Source organism: Mus musculus, chromosome 4 (genome assembly GCF_000001635.26).
Source record: "Mus musculus strain C57BL/6J chromosome 4, GRCm38.p6 C57BL/6J".
Lineage (NCBI taxonomy): Eukaryota > Metazoa > Chordata > Mammalia > Rodentia > Muridae > Mus > Mus musculus.
Genome location: NC_000070.6, coordinates 154,623,422 through 154,645,142, shown reverse-complemented (window position 1 = coordinate 154,645,142; position 21,721 = coordinate 154,623,422). Strand labels below are relative to the sequence as shown.

Below are 21,721 nucleotides of genomic sequence, written 5' to 3'. Positions count from 1 at the left end.
ATTGTTTCTATGACTTGAGACAAACAAAAGAGCATCCAGAATGCTAGAGAGAGGGTGTTCTCTCCCTCCCTCCCTCCCTCCCTCCCTCCCTCCCTCCCTCCCTCCCTCCCTCCCTTCCTCCCTCCCTCCCTCCCTTCCTCCCTCCCTCCCTCCCTCCCTCTCCCTCCTCTCTCTCTCTCTCTCTCTCTCTCTCTCCCTTCCTCCCTCTCCCTCCTCTCTCTCTCTCTCTCTCTCTCTCTCTCTCTCTCTCTCTCACACACACACACACACACAGGAGGAGGGGGAAGGGGAGCAGGAGGGGGAGGGGGAGGGAGGGAGGAAGAGAGAGAGAGAGAGAGAGAGAGAGAGAGAGAGAGAGAGAGAGAACACAATCTGATTGGGAAGGCAGCCTTCAATGAATGACATCACTCCCTGAACATAAATCTTGGTTTGTATGATTTATTTATGTTAAGAAACCCACATATGATGCCGAGTTTTCAATAGCTTTGTTTAAGTGATAGTTCCCCCCCCCTTTTTTTTTAGTGAAAGTTGGAGCGATGATAAACAGCTCCAGCTGTAAAAATTAAAGATGGAAGGGAAGCCAAGGTGATTATTACAGAGAAATGCTGAGTGGGGAGGGGTATCTGGCCCTTCCATCCTCAAAAATGAAAATTACCCTCTGCCACATCGTGCCATGAACAATTACCTGCTGTTTATTAATTAACCTCTTTTTAAAAGTGCTACATTTCTTCAAGAACTGTTATTTCTCTAATGTGAAAACTGGCTTGCTCATGTTCACCAGAACCACCAGGTCCCATGTGCTCCGGGGCTTTGTGAACACTTAACGGACACTTTTTTTTTCTAGTGACATACTTTATAATTTAAAAAATGCCTTACTAGAAGCTTGAATACAGAATATATGCTAGTGTGTCCGAATGTAACCTCAGTGTGTTAGTCCCATGATGAGACCCCCAAAGCTATTGGCTCAGACATGGGGGCTTCCCTCAACCCCGGGCAGCCACAGCTCAGCCCTGAGATGGGAGGTAGGAAAAGGGGTTCCTGGATGCCCATGAATACTGGACTCAGGAAACAGAGAGCCCAAGTGGCTGAGTTTATCCAGTTACAGGCAAGCCTGCAGCTCAGGGGCTGTGAAACCCACACAGCTAAGGTTGCGACGTCTAAGATGAGTGAGACCCACTGCTGCCAGGACCATGAACCCCCACACAGGGTTCCAACTGCCAGCTCTTTGTCCAGCCAGGTGCTTTCCAGGGCTTCAGCTCAGAAGCTCTGAGGACAAACCCTAAGTTCTGCCTGCGAGAGGAATTGGGAAGTAGCAGGAGGGAAATCCTTGCCTCTGCTGTTCTTGATCTCCAGAACTACAGAGAGCTCCTGGCAAGTGTGGCCTTCACCTAAAGGCTGTTGCTAAGGTACTGCCAGGGGCACCCACCCACTCACCCCATGTTACCAGGGAACAAGGCTCTGGAGAGCTGAGGAGCTGACAGAAGGTCCCAAAGAAGTATGGTCTGATTAGATTACAGCTCCCCCCTCCCCCCCCCACACACACGTCCACACCCAGGACAACCTATCCTTAGACACAGCTCTGCCAGGTTTGAGCAGGGATGCAAGGAGTGTGTTTAAAAATCTTTCCTGGGGAGATATAAACATGTACTCCCCCTTACAGGGCTCCAAACTGAATGGAATCCCACAGAAGTTCAACTTGGGGAACCAAGGAAGCACAGGTGGGGGGTTACTTGCGAGAGTGTGACCCCAAAGTCCCACTCCCGCACGGATGATGTCTTCGGAGCTGCATAGACAGAAATGCCAGCCCCTTCAGTCCGTCACCCAGTCTTTGGATTTCAGCCCCCCTGAGACTACCTGTAATTAGGGCAGAATTCCATACAAAAGGTGGGAGTGGCCAGAATCTCCGATGTAGGGGCAATGAGCCTCCCCCATCGCACCCCACCCCCCACTCTCACCTTCCACAAGCCTGATCTCAGGCAGGGGTCTCTTGTAAGTAATCAAGCTGCTCTAATAAAATGGCTTTATGCTGGCTTAGGGATAGTTTCTTCAGCAGAGGACAGGACCCAACACACCCCTCCTCAGTAGGTGCCAGCTCCTCTGCTGATGCCTGATCTATATGTCATAATTATGAAAGCCATGACTGAGAAGATGCTCAAGCGGAGACCCGGTTATTTTTGCCCTGGTCCCTGTGCTCTATACACAGTAAATCCTCATTGAGGGCTGGAGAGAGACTGCTGAATGCGGGTGTGCCTTCTGCAGCTGGGTTACCTTCCTTTCCTGAGGATCCTCACTACCAGGCACGAAGTCAGGTTCCAGCTGTCAGGGGGACGAGGGCAGGATGCCAGCAAGTCAAGGTCACTTAGGATTCACCGTTGCCCTGTCCTAGGCTTTTCCACTTTTCAGGGACTTGGGAACACGTCCCTGAAGGGCATGGCCCACTGACTCCAGCACCTTTAGTGACTCTGCAAAACTGGTAATTTTTCCCAGCCTCGGGCCATACTGGTCTCTGCTCTTTTCTTGCCGGCTCACAGAGCATGTCTCCAGGGTGGTGTTTGGCTGTTATTGGTTTAGTAGAAAGCAGAAGGGGGAGGCAGAGTCCATTTGGGCATCTCCCTGGCCATCACAGCCCTCCCTCAGTGTCTGGATCAGAAGTCTTGGTGCAGAGGGTAGTTTTACAGAGGGAGTCCTCTTCTTTTGCTGACCAGGACTCCCACCTTCTCGCAGAGGGAGAAATTCTTTAGAAGACTAATTCTGGATTGGTCCATCTCTGTACCCACCACACATTTCAGGCCAAGGCAGTCAATGGGAGCTGGGGTGAAGTGAATGTCCGTGCAGAGGACCAGTGTTCTCTGAATAAGCTGTTTCAGCTAGAACTTTCCAGCAGCCCGCACAACCCCCACTAACCTTCTTTAGGCTATGGAGAGCTGGATGGAGAGGCCTTGTTGTTAATTTTTATTTTTTTCTGGCAACTCTATTTTGGACAAGGTCAGATTAACAGAACAAATCTTCTCCCAGGCCAAGAGGAGACACTCTCAGCTCCTCTACCCAACAAGGAATGAGGAAGGTAGAAGGGAGGGAGCCGGGAGTGCAAAGGGATATGCGCATCGCCCCACAGGCACATGGGAAAATTCCTCTCCAAGCACCACTTCTTTTGGGCTTAAACTGTGGCTCATGAGGGTAGGCTGTGCCTGCTAGCCCTCAGCCTGGCCCTGGAACTAACCGTTCTTGCCTGCCAATCACACAGAACTCTGAAGAGAACGATGAATGGCCCCAAGTCACAGAAGGGTAACCGGAGGAGGAGAATTACCTAGCGGCTCCCACCCAACAGTTGCAGCTGTGGGGTGCAGCACCACACAATTCCAAACGCAAAATTTGGTTTCCAAACTGAGTGTCTGCTGTACGGGCGAGTCGCCCCTGAATCACTAAGTAGTAGGTGACTCTGTAAAACGAAATGTAGTTTCGGATTCAACATGAGTTGAAAAGACCAGGTTGCCTTGCTCCACACAGCTTTGGACTTCACTGTGCATGGAAGGCAGGCTCCCGCACTGTGGCTCCGGAGGCTAGAAAGACTCGCAGCTTGGCACTTTCGTTGCTGCCAGGGTCCTCCTCGCTTGCGCTCGCTAAAAGCGGGAGCATCCTAGGCTGGCAGCACCCGCCCGGGAGCCGCGAGCGGGTGCCACGCGGCTTCAATGGGCTCAGCGCACTCCTGGGCTCCAGGGCTTCAAGGCATTACCTGCAACGAAGTTGCTGCTGGTGAGCATGGGTGGAGGGAAGGGAACTACTAGCTGCACTGCTGTATGGTCCGGTACTAGCACGTGCCTCAAGGACTCTCTGGGTGAGAGCCACAGATCTAGATTCGTTGGTGGGTTTTGGAAGGGTTGGGAAATAAAGGGGAAGCGTGGGAAACCGATTCCGTTTATTGCTCTCCCGGTGGCCGCAGCTCCAGTGCAGTTGTAAGAGCCCGGGGCTTCTCTGCATTGGATCCAACACAATGTGTTCTTCGGGCAGGAAGGAGTCCTTAGGGGCTTCCTATGCCTTCTGGAGAGCGTTTTCCCCGCAAGATATAAAAGCCAACTCCCTTCTTTTTTAACTCAAATGGGGAAGGGGTGAGGGAATTCAGGCCGGATCTCTGTGTTTTACAACAAAACAAAACAGTTCCCTCACCATGTCCACAGTCTACACGACCAAGTGTGCAGGCGAATCAACTCCTAATCCTCACCACTGCAGGGGCTCAGGACAGAGAAATTCTGCTGGAATCCCTTAGGCGACTGTAAGTATACCTACCTACACAGGCCTCTAGGATGTGGCCAGTGAAAAGGGGACAGGCATCATCCCTTGATACAAAGAAGTCCCTTTCTGAACATGGTTTGTTCGAAATCGGCTACAAGGTTGCATTCCTGGGAAGTCTTGGTGGAGAGCATCCCATACCTTCCAGAGAGCCACTTGGGAACCAGAAACTGGTGTTGACCTTGGGTGGTCCCAAATCTTCAGAAAGAACCCCTTGGACAGAAATTCTGAACACTTTCATTCTGTTCAGAAGGTCATCCAGGTCTCATCGAGGTTTCCTGAGCTAGGAGGGTAGACCGGCAAAGGGGAATTTGAAAATGGCTCCAGGGCAAAGCATATAAAATGGAGAGTGAGTTCTGAGGACACCCCTCCTCCCCCGCCGCTTTGGAGCCATTCCCCAGGCCTGCATGGGGTCCCAAGCACCCGGTCAGGGTCAGAACCTATCTGCAGGCAGGAAGGTGACTCCCTGCCCCTGTCTCGGCTACAAACACCACCTCCACCAAAGGCAAGGAACATGAAAACACACTCCCATGGTGATGAGACCCTCATTCATCCAGGCTTGTGCCAAGGTAGGGTGAGGACCAGCAGTCTGACAAAGATCCTACTCCCAGCTTGCCTGGAAAGCACACGTGGCAAAGCAAAGAGAGGTGCTTTTGTTTTCTTTGCTCTCGGAGGGGACCTGCGTCTTCACAGCAGGAGGTTGTGACTGAGCGCGTGGAGGCTGAAGTACGCAGAGGACAGAGGACAAGAGACTGTGGTGGTAGACACATCTAGGCAGGCTTACAAGGGGCTAGGGTGAATCCCCACCCCAATACCAGGGGCAAAGGTACCAGTTCTGACTCCTGCACCTCTCCACAGGCTGGCTTCCCCTAAGAAGCCTAGGACTGGGTGTGGCTACAGAAAGGGACTTTGTAGAGCATAGTAGTAGTAAGGAACTAGAAGAGTCGGTGCTCCCTAAGTGACAGAGGACCACTCCCTTAATCTGGTCTTTCTCCAGTCCCCAAGAATGATCTGATATGGTTCTATAGCCTCTTTCTCCATTGGCTTGAAGGGGTGGGCATCTCTGGCCTGGAGCATAACAGAAGTCGGCGGGTGGAAGTCTCTCCACTAGCATACCCCTGCCCTCCCAGCAATGAAGCTGGTTCCCTAACTTGGCCGTGTTAGCAGGGATTTACTCCAAACACAGAGCGGAGTGGGCTGTGCTTCTTACTACAGAGTCTATGGTCCCCAAACTCCCCAGAGCTTGACTGGATTTTAAAATGGTTCTTGAAACATTTAGTAATCACTGTTCCCCAAGAGGACCTCCACTACGTGTCCCCCTAAGTGTCAACTCCCAGTCCTGCCGAAAAATTTCTTGGTGGGATAGAAATACAAGGCAGCCTCCGAGGGGACCTCGGTCTGATTTTCCCTGCCTTTCCACTCTCCTTGAGGAATTCTTCATGTCTGACCGCTCAGCTTCTAAGTCTGGCCACGTGGGGGCAGGGCCTGGCCAGGGCCAGGGCCAGGGCTCTCCCAGACCCGAAGGTCCTGCACCCAGGAGTCATCGCAGCACCTGGGAGGTTCCTGGTCAGCCTTGGTTCCCAGGCAGGTCATCCCCCTAGCTCAGACAGTGGCAGCCAAAGGCAGGAAAGACTTGCTATGGTCAGTTGCCAACACCTCCACTGGCAAGGGTCAGCTCCCTGCTCTTATCTTAGTCTGATCTGGTCCACTCTGGCCAGAATTCTGTGTCCCCCTGAGCAGAGAGGGGACCAGAAGGAGGACTCAAGCAAACTGGACACCCCAGAATTAGGACTGTTATGCCTCTCTCTCTCTCTCTCTCTCTCTCTCTCTCTCTCTCTCTCTCTCTCTCTCTCTCTCTCGTGTGTGTGTGTGTGTGTGTGTGTGTGTGTGTGTGTGTGTGTGTTGGGGGGGGGGTTATGGCAGCCTTCAGGTCTAGAGTAAAAGAAGCCAGGACTGGGCTAGAGTAGAGGAAGATCAGGGTCCCTCGTTAGTAGAGCTCTTTATTAGCACCCCCCTCCCCCAGTTCTCCAAATCTCAAGGGACACCTGGGGTGCTACACCTCTAGGTGACCTTGAGCCTTCTCTGCTGTGTTACTTAAGCCAGGTTAAGCCCACGGGCTAGAGGCCACTGGGGCGGAATCTCCCGTGTAGCTGGGCTCTGTCACCACCCGGTGTGGGTGAGCAGGCCCTCCAAGACCTAACGGCTGCAGTGCTGCCTTAGTCTGCCTAGTACTATAAACGGAGTGGATCTGTGACTCGGCCCAGGTAGAGACTGAGAAAGGGGGATGAGCCAGGCCTTCCCACAACAGGGCCTCCATCTGTGCAGCCAGCTGGGTGCAGGGCTAGGCACCCAAAGCGGTGGGCTCCTCAGATGCGTCTTAATTTTCGCAGGGAAGTGACTCCTTAGGCAGTCAGCGCTGCTACCGCCAGCTCTGAGGCTTTTCTCTGGGGTAGTTTGGGCCCAGCAGCACTCTCCATTGGGTGAGGGAATCTATAGGGAGGACTCTCTGGGGGATTGCTGTTTTAACCGGATTTCGGTGTGTAGATTTCAGTACTAGGAAACCGGTGACAACAAAGAAGGGGTGAGAACTGCGAGAAGCCCCACCTGGGAGGTAGAAAGACCCAAATGGCGCCCACCCCTGCGAGGGCTCAGGTGACACCGTGACAGCTCTGAATCTTGTTGCCTTAGAGGGACCTTGGATTTCGGAGAGAGTGCCCAGGGCAGTGACCCAGCCTGGCAGCGCCTCCGTTTGTTTCCAATTCAAACTCAAATCGTAGCCGTACTCGCAGGAGGAATCCACACTCATCCCATTAGGCCTCTTAGTTGGGGCCACCCTGCTCTTGCCCAGCCAGGCCCCTCGTCGGCCTGAGCTCCGAATGTGAAGGCTTCAGGGAGAGAGCGTCGGCTAGTTTCCTGCTCGCACTCCTCCACCTGTGCCTCGGGTTCTCCAACCCGAGCGGCACCTGGCCCGGGAGGAGCCGGAGGGGAGTGTCCCGAAAGGACCCCAGCTCCTGAAAGGGGCTAGCTCCGGCGCTTCCGCACCCGGTACTCACCTGGGGGCCGCGGCTGCAGCCCAACGGGGCGCGGAGACCGGAGCGCAGCGCACGGGCCCACCCCGGAGGTGCAGAGGTGCAGGACGCCCCGAGACGCCCAGGACAAGATGCCGGCCTTCGCACGGCCGCCCCCCGACGCGGGGCGCGCTAGCCTCAGCCGCCGCGCCCGGCTGAGGACCGACGGCTCCAGCGCCACTCGGCGTCCCGGGCGGTGGCAGAGCTTGGAGCTGGAGGCGCCTCGGCTGTTTGTTTTTGAGCCGCGGAGCCCGAAGCTGCAGCCACCGGGTGGGGGCGGGGGGAGGGGCGGGGGCGGGAGGCCCGCGGGGGGCGGCGGGCGGCGGGGGCTTCGGAGGAGCCGGGTTAGGGCGCGTTGGCCCTGACACCCCCTCCGCGAGCGCGGGGTGCGGGCGGGGACCGAGGGGAGTTCGGGAGGAGAGCGCTCTGGGGCGACGGCGAACGAAAGCTTTTTAATTAGTAATAAAACGCAATAAAACGCAGCAAAAGCAGCCTGGACCCGTGTCCCAACTATCAGCGCGTTTGCGGGGAGATCCAAGGAAGTCGCGCAGAAACCCGCTGCGGGCCAGTCTTCTCTACGGCCCGGCTTGGGCAGGAGCCACAGCGCTGCGCAGCGCAGGGCCAGGGCGGGGAGACGGTCACCTCGCCTCCAGGGCTACCTGGGTCCTTTTAAAGTGTCCAGGGTGCGGGCCCCGGGCGGGAGCGACGAGCAAGGAATGTTTTCTTAAAGGGCCAGTTCCGAGCTGCGCTGAAAAGGGGGGGGGAGGGGGGAGAGAGAGAAGTGAGGTGAAGACCGAGAAGGCCTCGGAGAGCCCCCCAATCCCGCGCCGAGGCGGCGGCGGCGGCGGCGCGACGAAGAGGATGATGAACACATTGCAAAGTTTTTTTGGCCCCGGCGAGGGGTGTCAGATTGAGTGCTCTGTGCGCATGTGCGAAGGTGTCCAAACTGACAATGCTAGGGAGATGAAGATAGTGTGTAGCTGCTTCTGGGCTCAAGGAGGAGGAGAGAGATTCCGCGAGCCGACACCATGCGATCCAAGGCGAGGGCGAGGAAGCTAGCCAAAAGTAAGTCTCCCGCGCTCGACCGCGCCGCGTCGCCGGGCCCGGGCCGCGGGGCCGGGGTACCCGGGCCAGGGGTGCGCGTCGGGGCGCGGTCGGCGCGCCCGCGGCTCCGGCCCCCGGTCGACCGCGCGGTCCGGGGGCTGCTCCGCCTCCCGCGCTCCGGGGCGGCCGGGCTCCGCGCGGAGGCTCGGGGCGCCCGGGCCGCGCGCTCCCCGAAGGCGCCGGCCCCCTCCCCGCAGAACCCCCTCCCCCCCACAGTGTCAGGCGCTCGGGCCCGGGAACCCGAGGCGCGCGGTGGGGGCCGGGGAGGGGGGCCGAGGGGGAGGGCCGGGGGTGGAGGAGCGAGAAAAGCGAAAGTTAGCGAAAAGTTGACGAAAGGGGAGAGTAACTTTTCCTCTTCGCTCGCTCTCTCCCTCTCTCTCTCCGAGTGGCTCTCAGTCCTGGTCAAATCATATTCCGGGCTTTTGAAATAGTGGGCGCTAGAGCACCGCCTTTGGCGTCCGCCAGCCGGGCTCAGAGGAGGGAGACCCTGAGCCGGGGAGGGGGCGGAGGAGGGGGCGCGGGCCGGCGCCCACCCGGCTCCCCGGGAGCAAGGGCAGGACGGCCGCAGCCGCTGGGGAAGCAACATGGAGACTTTTTCCTGCGCTCGAAACTGTGCTCTTGAAGTTTATTCCCAAGTGGTGCCCCGCGTGGTGGCCGGCGCTCCTCTGTGATCCTCGCGATTCGCTCCGGCCGCCCGGTGCCGGCGCCTCCGGCAGCGGGGTCCTCACTGGCCGCTTTGCTACCCGCCGCCCTGCCTCGCTTGGCCTCGCTCCGACCCTCTCGCACATGCTGTCCCCGGCACCCGCGAGCCCCAGAGGGACCAATGTCCCGGCGAGGCTACCCGGGCCCGGGGCTTACTTTCTCTTTCGCGCCGCCTCGAGCCGTGCCTGGGGCTGTGCGCTCAGCCAGCAGCGGGCTGGTCCCCACCGCAGCCCGCCGGCTCCTGCCGTCCGCACTATGGCCACCGTGTCTCGCAGCCGCCCAGCGCGCCCTCCCGTCCCAGTGCCGGCGCCATCCGCAGGAGTCGGGCCCGGGGCTTCGTCCCTTGCAGCCAGCAGGTGGGGACCCGCTGCAGGGCGGCCGGGGGAAGCGCGGCTCGAACAGCTCGGGCCACGGTCCGGCTCCAGCGAAGCGTTGAGCGCTGTACGGAGAGGATCCGAGTCGCTCGCCCCCGCCGCCCCCTCCTCTACCACGGGCCGGCTCCAGGTCCCTGCCTGATCACCAGGCCGTTCGGTCTGCGCCTCCGGGGCAGGATCCTGCCTGGCCCGGCCTCGCGGCTTCCAGAGCCGAACTCTTAAAGAGCGTGAGTCCAGCGAGCCGGTGTGGGATCCGCGATAGTTTTCCGAAAAAGCCAGGCACTTTGAGCTCCGGACCCTACGGAACTTGGCCCCACGGCGGCCCGGCTGTCTTAGGCCGCGCGCCCACTCTGCAGGGAAAAGCAACTTCCAGCCTCCGCCAAGCTTCCCTGAGCTCCGCCGTTGGAGTTCGTGGCCCCTCGGTTAAGAGCCCCTTTCCTGCCGAGCTCCCTGGCCAGCTGCCCTTGACCTCGGCCTTCTGGGCCACCCATGACCTCTGACCCCTCTTGGTGCGAACAGTGCCAGTAGGTTCCCAGCGGATGCGAAGGGGTTGTGTGCGTGTTGGGTGACTCTCCACGACGCGTGGAACGGGTGTGCAGTGTACTGTTAGAGTCCGGTGTGTACCGTGAGCCTTTGGGAGTCTCGACCCCCTGGCTGCAGGTTGGATGGTCAGGCTCTCGCTGAGGAAAGACCAAAGCTTGAAGGAGAGAGACGTAAAGTGACTGCGCTCTTTTTGTTGCCGCCGCCTTCGCTGCAAGCGAGAGACTGGCTCAGCGCACCCAGCGCGGCCCCGGAAACTTCCCAGAGGCCCACACCCGCTCGGCGCCCTGCTGGGCCTCCTGCTCTCCCTCCACCAGGTGGGGAAGGTCACTTGGCTCCGGCCCTATGTAGGGCCAGAACGGGCGTCCAGCGACGATCTTGAGGCCTTCTCTGGAGGCCAAGAACCGAAGGACACAACCGGTGGGAGTCCACAGTTCAGGGCGTTCTTGGAAACAACCCACAGGAGCTTGCCCGACAGACCCAGGGTCTCCACTTGAGTGTCAACCTGGAGACCTGGTTTCAGGCTGTGTGACTGTTACTGCTACTACCAAAACCCCTTCAAGAAGAGGGCGAGGCGGCTCAGGATGGAAGACGGCCCAGGGCTTACTGAAGACTTTCTTATTTCTTTAGACAGCATTTTAAGGGACTGTGGAAGGCTCCTGGGAACCTGACTCAATTACCTGAAGCAAGAGTGACCAGCAGCCAGCCCAGAAGCCTCCTAACTGGCTGACAGGGTCAGGGGATAGAAGAAGGAGCAAGGTCATGGTGGTTCAGGGTTTTGTTCTGCCCTCATACTACTCGGGCCCCTGAGCTGTGACTGAGATGTCCTGAGGACAGAAGGACAGATGGGCCAATGGATGTAACGGCAGGACACAGGGCTTGGGTGTGAGGTTGTCCCAGGGGTGTGCATTTTGAGGTATAATTTCGTTTGTATTTCCTGGTGCTCCTACTCCAGACCTCTGTCTGCATGGCTTGTTTAAGCTGGACCTTTCAGTTGGCCCTTTTGGTAGAATTAGGGGCCCAGAGTAGATCCTTCTGTTGAGCTTCCTAAGGACAGAAATCTCTGAAGCTCCCCAGTGAGGACTGTGATTCAGTTGGTGGGAAGTTTAGCTAAGCCTGAGCCTGGGCAAAGTGAAGATGGTTCAGATCAGGGGTCCCCTTACTCAACCTGGGCCAGTGCTGGCCAGTAAGGACCTGAAGCTGTCTTGACCCCATATTTTAGAACGAAAAATTTAACAATAGCGTATTGTTCCAACACTGGTGTGAGCCAGGTGGGCAGTTGGGGGCTTGGTTGGTGCTGCTGCTCTTCCTATCTCCAGGAACTACACAGCACAGCTAGGATCCCCACTAGAGCCACCCTAGAGACCTGATTTCTATCGAGGTGACAGACCCGGTGGTCCCAAATACCACACATCCCACCCTCCTAGGTGTGGGACTTTGAGTGTTGCCTATGTTGGGGGTGATGAATTGCCAAAGCAGTGTGAAGGATCGGAGGCCCAGCTTAAGGCCTGCGTCCTTCCCGTCCTTCCCGTTGAGACATGCAGAGGTGCAGGTGAGGGGTGGCTAGGCTGGCTGGCTCTTGTCCTCTTTCTGTCCTCCCCAGGGAAGTGAGAGCCCAGGGGCTTTTTCTCTGGGATGGATGAGGGCTGCAAAGGCAGCAAGAACCTGTAGGCGGGAATTGATTGTCTTGCCCGCTTTAGGCGAATGGTGGAGCCCGCTTGGTGGAGGGGTGGAATGCAGGGCTGTCGGCCAGTGCCCTGAGGCTCTGCACTGTGAATGGTGTTAGAGGGACCAGAGGCCTGGTGTGTGTGTGTGTGTGTGTGTGTGTGTGTGTGTGTGTGTGTGTGTGTAGGTCTTGCCAAAGCCAGTTTGTAGACAGGTGTTGGATAGGTCTGTGGGTTGGGGGAAGGCAGCAATGCCCCAGGGTCTCAAACCATCCACTGACTTGGTGCCTGCTTCTCTAGCAGTCTGGAGGCCTGGGAAGAACAGGTGCAGGTTAGACCTCCTAGCCCCTCCTAGTCCTGCAGTTTCCACACTCCCAGCCCCCTACCTGGGCAGTGCTAGGGGCAGAGAACCAAGAGGCTAGGTTAAGGGTAGAGTGAGCGCCCTCCCCAGAGGGCGGCACTGCCTCAGCTGCGACTGCTTACAGGGTTTCTGTGGGGTGTGATTAGTCTTCTGTTTTATTCAATTAGGAGGCAATTAGGGGTCCTTGAGGGGAGGGGGCCTGGTACTGGTAATTAAGGTTATGTATAATTAAGAGTTTCAACAAAATTATCCAGGATTTAAAAAAAAATCTTTTCAGTAATTTCGCTTAAAAATTTCAAATAGCATTAAATACAACTTAACAGGGTTTGAATCAAAACCCAGTTTTAAGCCTTAGGATCGGAAGCTCTCTCCTGAGAAGGTGTGGGGGACACTGGTAGCACCTTCCTAGATCAGGAAAGAACTTCGTGAGATGGAGGGAATCTCTCCCTTTCTCTCTCCCTTCCTCTCTCTCTCTCTCTCTCTCTCACCCCACTCTGTCTGTCTCTGTGTCAATGTCTGTGTTTGTCTGTGTCTCTCTCTGTCTTTCTCTGTCTCTCTCTGTGTCTGTCTCTGTTTTTCTCTGTTCCTCTGTGTGTGTGTTTCTCTCTCTTTCTCTGTGTCTGTCTCTGTTTTTCTCTGTTCCTCTGTGTGTGTGTTTCTCTCTCTTTCTCTCTCTCTCTCTCTCTCTCTCTCTCTCTCTCTCTCTCTCTCTCTCTCTCTGCTTTGCTGAAGGCAGCCTGGGCAGACACCTGCCTAGGCGACCCCCAGCTTCTCCCAGCTCCTTTCCCAAAGTCAGAGACAACAATGGGGCAGCAGTAGTTAGGACATGTCCATACTGCATCAGCTTGTGACTCTGACCCGGTGACCCGGTGACCCGGACGGACGCTACTGCAATGAAGGTGCCTTTCTACTTGGGGGCCACCTTCTAGCTTCCTGGGTGTTCCTGCCCGAATTTTCAGACCCCTCCACCTGGTCCAGAAATCCCCAGTGCAAGGTATTGTCCCTTTACTTGTCCCCAACTTGGGATTTCCAGAGTACACACAGGTGTGCCTGCCCATCCTGGGAAGGGAAGGCGATCCCAGAAACCAAGGAGGAGGGTATCCTGCATTGCGAGTCGCTCTGCCCCTGTTCTGTATGGCAGCAGCCTTGGAAGAGACCCTCAAAGTGCCTTTGGGTGTTCTTTAGCCCTCCTGGGTAGGTGTGAACTGGCCGCTGGTCAGCATCCAGCAGCATCCGGCAGCATCCCCTCCACTGGCCCAGGGAAGGGAAGGAAGGAGTGTGGAACCTTAGACCCCCCTCCTCCAGCTGTTAGGTTAGAGAGCCTAGACAGGTGCAGTAACTCATTCCGTTGCAATCCAGTTCAAGACCTTCAGGGTTTCTTGGTCTGGTACTGCAGACTATAGTTAATTCTGTAGTGTTTTAGTTAGTTAATTAATTAATCAATTAATTAATTTAATGTGTCAGGGTTAAAGTATTTCAAGACCAGTGCTTACCATGGTCTATTCGTAAAGGACAGGTAGATTCCACGCATTATAACCTGTGAATTAAGCCGTCTGGCTTATCCCCCACTTGTCTGCAGATTGGAATTCTATTTGCTCAGGGCTGGACTCTTTCCCCCTCCAGGAAGTGATAACACAGCTTCTCCTCCTCTCGCTGTGGGTACCCTCTCCAAAGGCAGATTCTAGGTAGCCAGTATTGACCAGGAATGGGCCTTGTCTACCCCCTCTCCTCTTCTGCCAAGCACAAGTACAAAAACCTCACACAGAGAAGTGGGGGCTGCCTACTTACCCTATCCCCAAACTATCAGGGAAAAAAATCCACCTGTCTTTCTCAGGAAACTAGGGAGATGCAGTGCCCATACTGCTCCTGCTCCCCAGTAGATCCAAGCTGCAGGTCTATGCAGCATCTCTGATATTGGCCGTTGTTCCTCATGGCCAGAGCCACTGTGACCATCCTGCACCCAGAGTGCCCTCCACCCAAGTGGCCCTGAAGCAAGGAATGGGTGGTCTCTCCCTGTTCTGACCACTCCCTGTTCTCAGATCCTGTACTCTCTAGAGGTGCCTCTCACGAGAAAGAGGAACAATGAATGCCATGAGCAAGCTGAAGATAGGAGTGCTGGCCACTTGAGATACATATTTGTTTAATAGTTAACATTTTGTGTAAAAAAAAAGGGGGGGGAAGGGAAGGCAGATTCTGGTGAAGTGAAAGCTTTGCTTATTTTATATCCACTATAACTATTTCTGTCCGTGAAAATTGGCTTAATTATATCAATGGAATGTTTCTTTTTAAATTCTGTATGCAATTAGTCCATCTTGCCGGCTGCAATTTATTTTAATAAAAAAATAAACCAGTGGTGTGTTCAGTTCCTCGTCCCCTGGGGACAAATGCGATTGGTGTGTTTAATTTCATTAAGTACAATGTGGCCTACTGGAAAAAATGTCTGAAATCAGCTTTATGCAGCTTAAACACTGGCATTTGAAACAAATCATTATTGCATTAGCTGTCATACTGGTAATTCTAGAATCTAAGGAAAAAAATATATTATGGCTGTTTTTATAACCCTTTGCAAATGCACTGTTAAAATAATTTATAATCATTTTAAAACATGGCCGGTCCCAGTGAATATTTCATCTCTAAATACGGGTCTCTGCTTTCCCCGTGCACGTTCACACATCTAGGCTCCTGCGGCTTCCACCCCCAAGTGCTCATCCCTCAAAAACTAAGGCAGTGGAGTCTGTGTTTAAAGGAACCTGATGAAAACCGGGGTCTTTTTCATTGTAGCCGGAGACCCAGATTTGAGAGCACAGAGTGCTGGGCAAAGTTATCTGAAAGCCAGTGCGGCCGGCCAGAGGGCACTCCGTGGGGGCGGTTAGTTCATCCAGCCTTCTGGCTCAGGTGGAAAGGAAAATCGGTGCACATCTGTGAGGTCCTTTATAGTTATGGGAGCAGAACTGTCAGCATCCTGTTTCTGAGTGCAGCAAGCAGGGCTTGCTCTGCTCACACTGGGTTCCTGTTTGGGAAAGCAAGCAAGGCACAATTCTTGATCACTGGCTTTCTCAGAGCAGTATGAGGGTGTAGCCAAATAAACTTGATGAGGGAGTGATGCCGTTCAGTGGAAAACATACGTGCATCAGAAAACGGGTCTTACCTCTGGGTCAGTGCTCTGTGTGTGTGTGTGTGTGCGTGTGCTCGTGTATGTGCACTTCCATGTATGTGTGCTGGATCCTGGATCTACATTGCCTGTGTGAAAAGTCTGAGTTTGCAGTTGCTGGGAGGAGCTATGGATGACCCTGGTTCCCTATTCTGCATCGGAGCAGAATCAGGGGGTCTAGGAGGGAGTAAGTGGATGAGTGTGGGGGGCTTGTGAGGTTCTTGCTTCTTTTAGCTTCTGAGTTGTATGTCCAGGTGGTCTGAGGTGGTGGGTGGAAGGCAGCGCAGCAGTGGCTCAAAGGATGTGTCTCTGTGTGACAGAGCCTGGCTGCATGGAGTCGTTTCATCCTAGGGCATAGGCAGGAGAGCTGTGAGTCCTGGGGTGGTGGGTGTCCCTTTCTCTCCCCAGGCAGTGCTGTGAGACACTGTCAGGAGGAAAAAAGCATCAGGTGATGGAGTAGGACATCAGGGAGCAGGGCTGCTGGGCTGTGCTGGGGTGTGAGGTTTTCCAGGCCTTGGGGATTCCATAGGTAATTTCACAGGGACTGTCTCCTCTATGTTACATTCCTTTTCCTCATTTCCTGATGCATCGAGATGGAGCCAGACAGACTGTTTTCCTCCCTCTGTCGAGCGATATATTCTATATGAATGTCAGTATTGGTGGATTGGGTAGGGCATATGGGGGGAGACACAGCCATCTCTATGTCCCCTGGTAGGGCAGGCAGAGCGTCTGGTGCTGGTTTACACAGACCCATGGTTCTGGGAGCAACCCCTACTGAAGTGACCTCCATATGCCTGCAATTCTGCAATTTGCTTTCCAGTCGGTACATGGTGGAGCTGAGAAAGGAGTGGCTTTGTCTACTTCTCTGCTCTAGAAAGAGTAACAAAGCTGAATGCTCAGTGTCAGTATTGAAGTCTGGCCCAAGAAGCCCCGGAGGCTACCAGTGAGGTTTCATGTGGACCTCGTCTGGCTTCCCATGTCCCCACTGCACAGGCTGGGGGAACATGCTGGGGATTTGCTTCCCTGCTCTCCTGTGCTCTGTGCACTGTCTGTCTTTCTGGGATCCAGAGCCCCATTGCAGCTGGGACTTGCCATGTAAGAGGTGAGAATGCCTTAGAGGGGGAAAAAAAAAGTCAGTTTTAACTTGTGTGTAGCGTTGCAGCATCTGTATGTGTCTGACTCTGCCCCAAACACTTCAACTCCTTGCGTCACCCAGGGAGGACTACCTTGAAGGATCCTGTATTGTTTGGCCACTGCTTCTGTAAAGGAGTCGGGGCCTGTGGGCATCAGGGTATCACTCAGATCTGACAGGGAGTCAGAAATATAAATATATATTTACACACACACACACACACACACACACACACACACACACACAGAGGGAATCAGAAATATAAATATATATTTACACACACACACACACAGGGAATCAGAAATATAAATATATATTTACACACACACACATGTACACATGCACACGCACACCCACACACATACATACACATGCATGCACACATATGTGCTAGCTTCCCTGTTTGGAAATGGCTTTGCTATTCTTCAGCTTCCTACCCTGGAAGACTTTGAGGTCAGGCAGAGACTTTAGACCACCATCATCTCAGGACAGCTGTGAGTGAGAATAAAATCCAATCGTGAGGTCGTGCATGCTGTGGGCCTCTTTCTATTCCAGCACGGTCCTGTTCCGATTCCTGCCAGTTAGCCAAGTCCTGAAATGCAACACAAGATCATTTTCTATTTCTTTGGTTTTCCAACTCAGAGGCACAGGTGCCTGGGCCTGTCATGGACCCTGTGTGTGCAGAGGGGCTCACTGTGTTCAAAGCTATCTCCCTTTATCCCCCTGCCCCCTCCCATTGCCTTTCCTTCTCAGCCAAACAAGCTTTCCAACATTACATCTGTCTTTGGGGCTGAAACAGCTGTTGGCATCTGCCAGCTCTTTCCTTATCAGAGGCCTCCCAGGTTCTGCAGGGGTGGCAGCCTCTGGTTTGCTTTGGCGGTTCCATCTCTCTAAGCTCCTGTTCACCTTTCTTAGAAGTCCAGTGCAAAGTCTGTGTGTCTCCTTTGAGCTGGGCTCTGAACTTGGCTCACCTGGGGTTCGAGGACCTTCCCCGCAGAGTGCTTGCTGTCCAGGAGTTCACTCAGAGAAAGACATTGCCCTTTATTCTGGGTACCCTGTGCCAGGTACTGTCTTAGGGTTTATGCTTCCATGTTCAGTCTCCTCAGACAGGGAGAAAGCCTGAGCCAGACTAATAGCCTGCTGACCTAACCTTGTCTGTCTTGTGGACCTTGACCTGTGCTAGTGGAAGATGCCTGGGCCCTGCCCGTACTTCACACTGGGAAAGCCGGAAAAAAGAGAGAGAGGGAAGGAAGGAGGTTTGTTGGAGAACCTGGCTGGTTTTGTTGTAATGTGCTTCTCTAGCCCCTGGGCAGCAGGGCCTCAGCATCTCAGCAGAGAGCAGACTGGGTCAGCGCATGAAGAATTGGTCGTGAAAGTGATTGGGACTCTTTTCCTGCGATGCCGTTTAATCCTGTGTCTATATTCACAAGCTGACAGTCGATATTACACCAAAATACGGATTTCCATAATAGATTCAGGTTGCTCCTTGCAGCCAAGTCTCCAAGGGAAAGGGGCATGAATTGAAAAGGCTCAGACATTTATATCTGCCCAATGGGCGGCCACAGTCTCCTCAGAGAGGCCTAGTTACATCAGTCCATAAAACATTTAAACAAAGACTGAAAATTACGCTCACCGGAGGAGCCGGAGTGGTGACCACAAAGAGACCACGCTGTCCTGGGGCAAAGAGGAAGATACAGAACTGCCTCAGAAAGCCTGGGCATTAATCTCGGGCACCCCGTTGCCTCCTCCCTTCCCGGAGTCTCTATCAAAACCCTACATGGAGGAAAAGCCATGTGATGGGGTCCTGCACTGGGCTCAGAATTGACATCTCTGGTGTATGCTGGCTTGATGGCATCCCAGGCCACATTAGGAAGGGACTAGGCCTGCCCTCTAGCACACTGGCCACTCTGCCGGGTCACCCCCAGGGTCAGCAGTGGGGTTCCTGGGTTGTCACCGTGCAGGCAATCAGCATGCTTCCTACAGGTCCCTGGATCCCTTGTGGACACCTAAGAATATCTACTGATTTAAGCAGAGTAGTGTGGCTTCAGGTGGCAGCAGCCAGCAGAAAGAGGGACTGCTTGCTGGATAGGGGGAGTACCACACCATTCTCTTTGCCACCTGCATGTCTGAGTCAGTGGCCCCCTAGGAAATTTCTGGCCTTTCTTCCAGATCTCTCCCTGGCTCTTATTCCTGGAAGTGCTGACACATTCCAGAAGTACCAGAGTGCCAGAGTGTCCTGCTGGCCAGAGTCAACAGTACTGGGGGAAAAGTGGCCCCTAAAGTGGATCCTTCATGATCTGTCTCTGTACAGCATGTTGTCACACCAGGGGTGTACATGTGTGTGGCATGTGACACACACACACACACACACACACACACACGTGCACTGATATGCAGGGGAGGATCCGCTGTTTGAATGAGATTTATACTGCAGTTCAGTATATCAGAGGAATCACAAGCTTTCCTGCCCACTTAGTTTTGGGGGACCCTGTGCCTCTGGGTTTGCAAGGTGTGGAGACAGTTGTAGTCAGCAGCTGGTACCAGGCCTGCCTGGAACTGCTTGGCTGTCGCATTGGGAGAAGAGAGGCTTCAGAGATCTGTGAGTGTATATCTTTCTGCATATCTGCAGGCCTGAGGTGAAACGAAGAGGAGATGGGGCTGTTTAGACAATCCCGGGCCTCTGGTGCTCACATTGAGAAAAATTAGGCCTCTTGAAAAATTACAGAATTATGCTGCCGGTGTCAGGTTGCGAGATAATGACGTGTCTCTGTGTGAAAATATTAAATTGCAATAACATGCCGTGTGAGTACCCCTTTGAATAGGGTATTCAGTTCCCAGCTCAGACTGAACATAAGCCAGTGACTGACAGAACACAAATGGTGTCATAAGGCACGGGGGCGGGGGGCGATTTACAGCTGGCCCTGGTCTTCTTGATCGGCCTTTCTATCTCAACCTTCCCCAATGCCCTTTCATTTTATGAAACAACTCGACGATGCAGCTAATTATTTACCTATCACGTTAGCGGGAGGAGACACTATCGGGAGACAGATCAGCCTTTCCTTGGAAGTGATTCGGCATGACTTAGAACGTAATGGCTGTGTTGCTGTGCTGGGTGGCGTCCTCAGACTGCTCAGAGTTCCTTGTGGCATTGATGCTGCCACCGTCCATTTTGTGAAAATCCTGAGGGCCTGCTCCTACTCCTGCAGCTTGAACACAGACGGGTGTCTGCACAGCCAGCTGCTCTGGCAAGGCTGACTTGGCTTGGATCTGGTGCAGAGGTGCACGCTAGATGGCTTCTTCCAGGCAGGTGTCGATGGGGAAGTCAGCGTGACGGGTGGAAGATTTTTAATATCCCCGTGGAACCCGTGGGAGCCAGGCATCCCTGGGAGAAATCTGGAGCATTGATCCTTGATGCTTGAGACTTTTCCAGTCATGTATATGAGAGTGCACCTTGGAGGGGCAGTTTGGTGGCTGCACATTTGGCTGAGTGCCCTTAAGATGAAAGTTCTATAAACTGTGGAAAGTAAGTGCTCAGGAGCCTGGGCAGATAGCCCCAGGAGGCACTCTCCAGTTTCAGGACTGGGAATCAGAATTGCAAAGCAGAGGCCCTGAGGTTTAACTTTCCCTCCATCCCGAGGTGTTAATCTTACCTTTCCAAAGGTTAGGTAAAGCCCCTGAAAGCAGCAACCTGGAATTGAATCTCATCTGCTAATGATGGCGGGCAGTAGCCTCAAGTTCAGCACACCCCATCTGCCCCCCAGCTGCACTTGGTTCCTGGCATCTGCAGCATCCATGGGGAACCCTTCTCTCTCTTGTCCTAGAGCTCTTGTGGCCCAAGGTTTTAGGTTCCCTCCATCTTGACAGACTACCCTCATTCAAAGAGGAACAGGAGCTGGGGAGGAGGGGAGGAGGCTGGTCTTGCTGTTCTGGAGAGTTGCCCTCCCTGGACCACCAGATACCCCTAGGCTGCCTCTCCTGGGATCTGGATAGGTGTGTGGTCTTACCTGTACTGGAGGATGGGAAGGGATATAGACATAGTAGTCCCCATCTATGGGAAGGAGGAGTAGCCAGGTATAATCCCAACAGGGCTGTGGTGGCCATAGCAGACCAACTGAGTCTCCAGCACCCTGATCCTGTGTTGGTCACTAGGGGGTGATTGTAGAGTGTTTCAGGTACAGGGAAGGGCACTTTGAGGCCAGCCAGGTCAGCTTGTCCCCTTCTGCCTTGGATCCGATACTAAATGTGTAAAAACACAACTTAACACCAAGCACTCTCGTGTCATGTCTTACCAGATGGCTCCAGGGCCAGGGAGGACAGACCCAGGGAAGGAGCCAATCCTTGGCACCTGCCAGGCATGGGGAAGAGCCCTATGCATGTCACCCCCGACTTATATACCATCTGCCATTCCAGTGACACCTCTGTGTTGAATCCACCACCTCCAGACTCACTGATGGTCCCTGGCCTTTACTTTCTAAACTTAACCCAGGGGCCACCATCTTGGTTGACCTTGGACCCTCCAATGAGAACTAGATAGACAGGTAGCAGGCTGGCCTTGGGCCCTGGTGTGATTGAATAGTTCCCATGTAGTTAGGTGATGGTAGCCATAGAGGCTCAGCAGCTCCGCCCATCTCCAAGAGGCTATGTTCTATTCTCTGTGACATTTGGGATCTAATGGATGCCCCTCAGGACTGGGTCAGCGGCTATCCTCCATCTGGACATGCCCTTAGGCCAGAAGCTCTGTGCACTTGCTGAGAACTTAGGGAGATAGATCCTCAACTATGGCTCCCAAGCAGGCTCTGGGCAGAGGCTGGGTTTGACTGCTAGAGACAGAGCCCCAAGAATTCACTTTTCAATTATTTACTGCTTAGCTGGAAAATACTAGCCACAGCCCCAGGGCCCTCATCCCTGTAGGTCAGGACCTGGGTGTTCTGCCTCCCCTGCTGGGTCAGACAGAATACAGTGAGAGGCTCTAAGTCAGTGGGAATTTCTCCTTCCCCGGGCTTTGAGCTGGTGTCTCTAGGCAGCAGGGCATAGCCAGGGTTTCTTTCCTTTACCAGTGTGTGAAGGCTCAGACTCACCATCTCTGCCCTTACTCTAGCATCGAGAGGCACCAGGGCAGAGGGTGTGTGTGAATGAGCTGGTGCCCCAGTACTCCATAGAAGTGACGTTCGTACCCTCTTCTTTCCTCTTCCCTAGGAGCAGATGCTCATCTCTGCCTGGGGTATGACCTATCTGAACAATACAGAGGAATCATGGAAGAGGCTGCAGAGGCCTGCATAGCACTTGGCTCAGACAGAGCCTGGCTAGGCCCTGCCTGCTGTGGTAATGGCCAGAACAC

General features: G+C 54.3%; 1 protein-coding gene and 2 long non-coding RNA genes across 11 annotated transcripts in view; 2 read left to right on the top strand and 1 right to left on the bottom strand.

Moving 5' to 3' along the window:
* Positions 1-424: 424 nt before the first annotated feature.
* On the bottom strand, positions 425-7,563 carry Prdm16os (Prdm16 opposite strand transcript). The gene is made up of 2 exons (NR_168731.1): positions 7,341-7,563; positions 425-3,733 (listed from the first exon to the last, which is right to left on the bottom strand). It is a non-coding gene; the product is annotated as a Prdm16 opposite strand transcript (long non-coding RNA).
* A 219-nt stretch (positions 7,564-7,782) lies between these two features.
* Positions 7,783-21,721, top strand: part of Prdm16 (PR domain containing 16) — a 321,239-nt gene continuing 307,300 nt past the window's right edge. For 4 of the 9 annotated variants that reach the window (XM_006539175.4, XM_006539173.4, XM_006539172.4 and 1 more), the window contains exon 1: positions 7,784-8,420. In XM_006539175.4, coding sequence (XP_006539238.1) covers positions 8,384-8,420 — 37 coding nt within the window. In that variant the 5' untranslated portion in view covers positions 7,784-8,383. Of the gene's footprint in view, positions 8,421-21,721 lie in introns of all 9 variants that reach the window. The other 5 variants (NM_001291026.1, NM_027504.3, NM_001177995.1 and 2 more) reach the window with 2 other exon arrangements.
* 5930403L14Rik (RIKEN cDNA 5930403L14 gene) lies at positions 8,776-14,452 on the top strand. The gene has a single exon (NR_045643.1). It is a non-coding gene; the product is annotated as an RIKEN cDNA 5930403L14 gene (long non-coding RNA).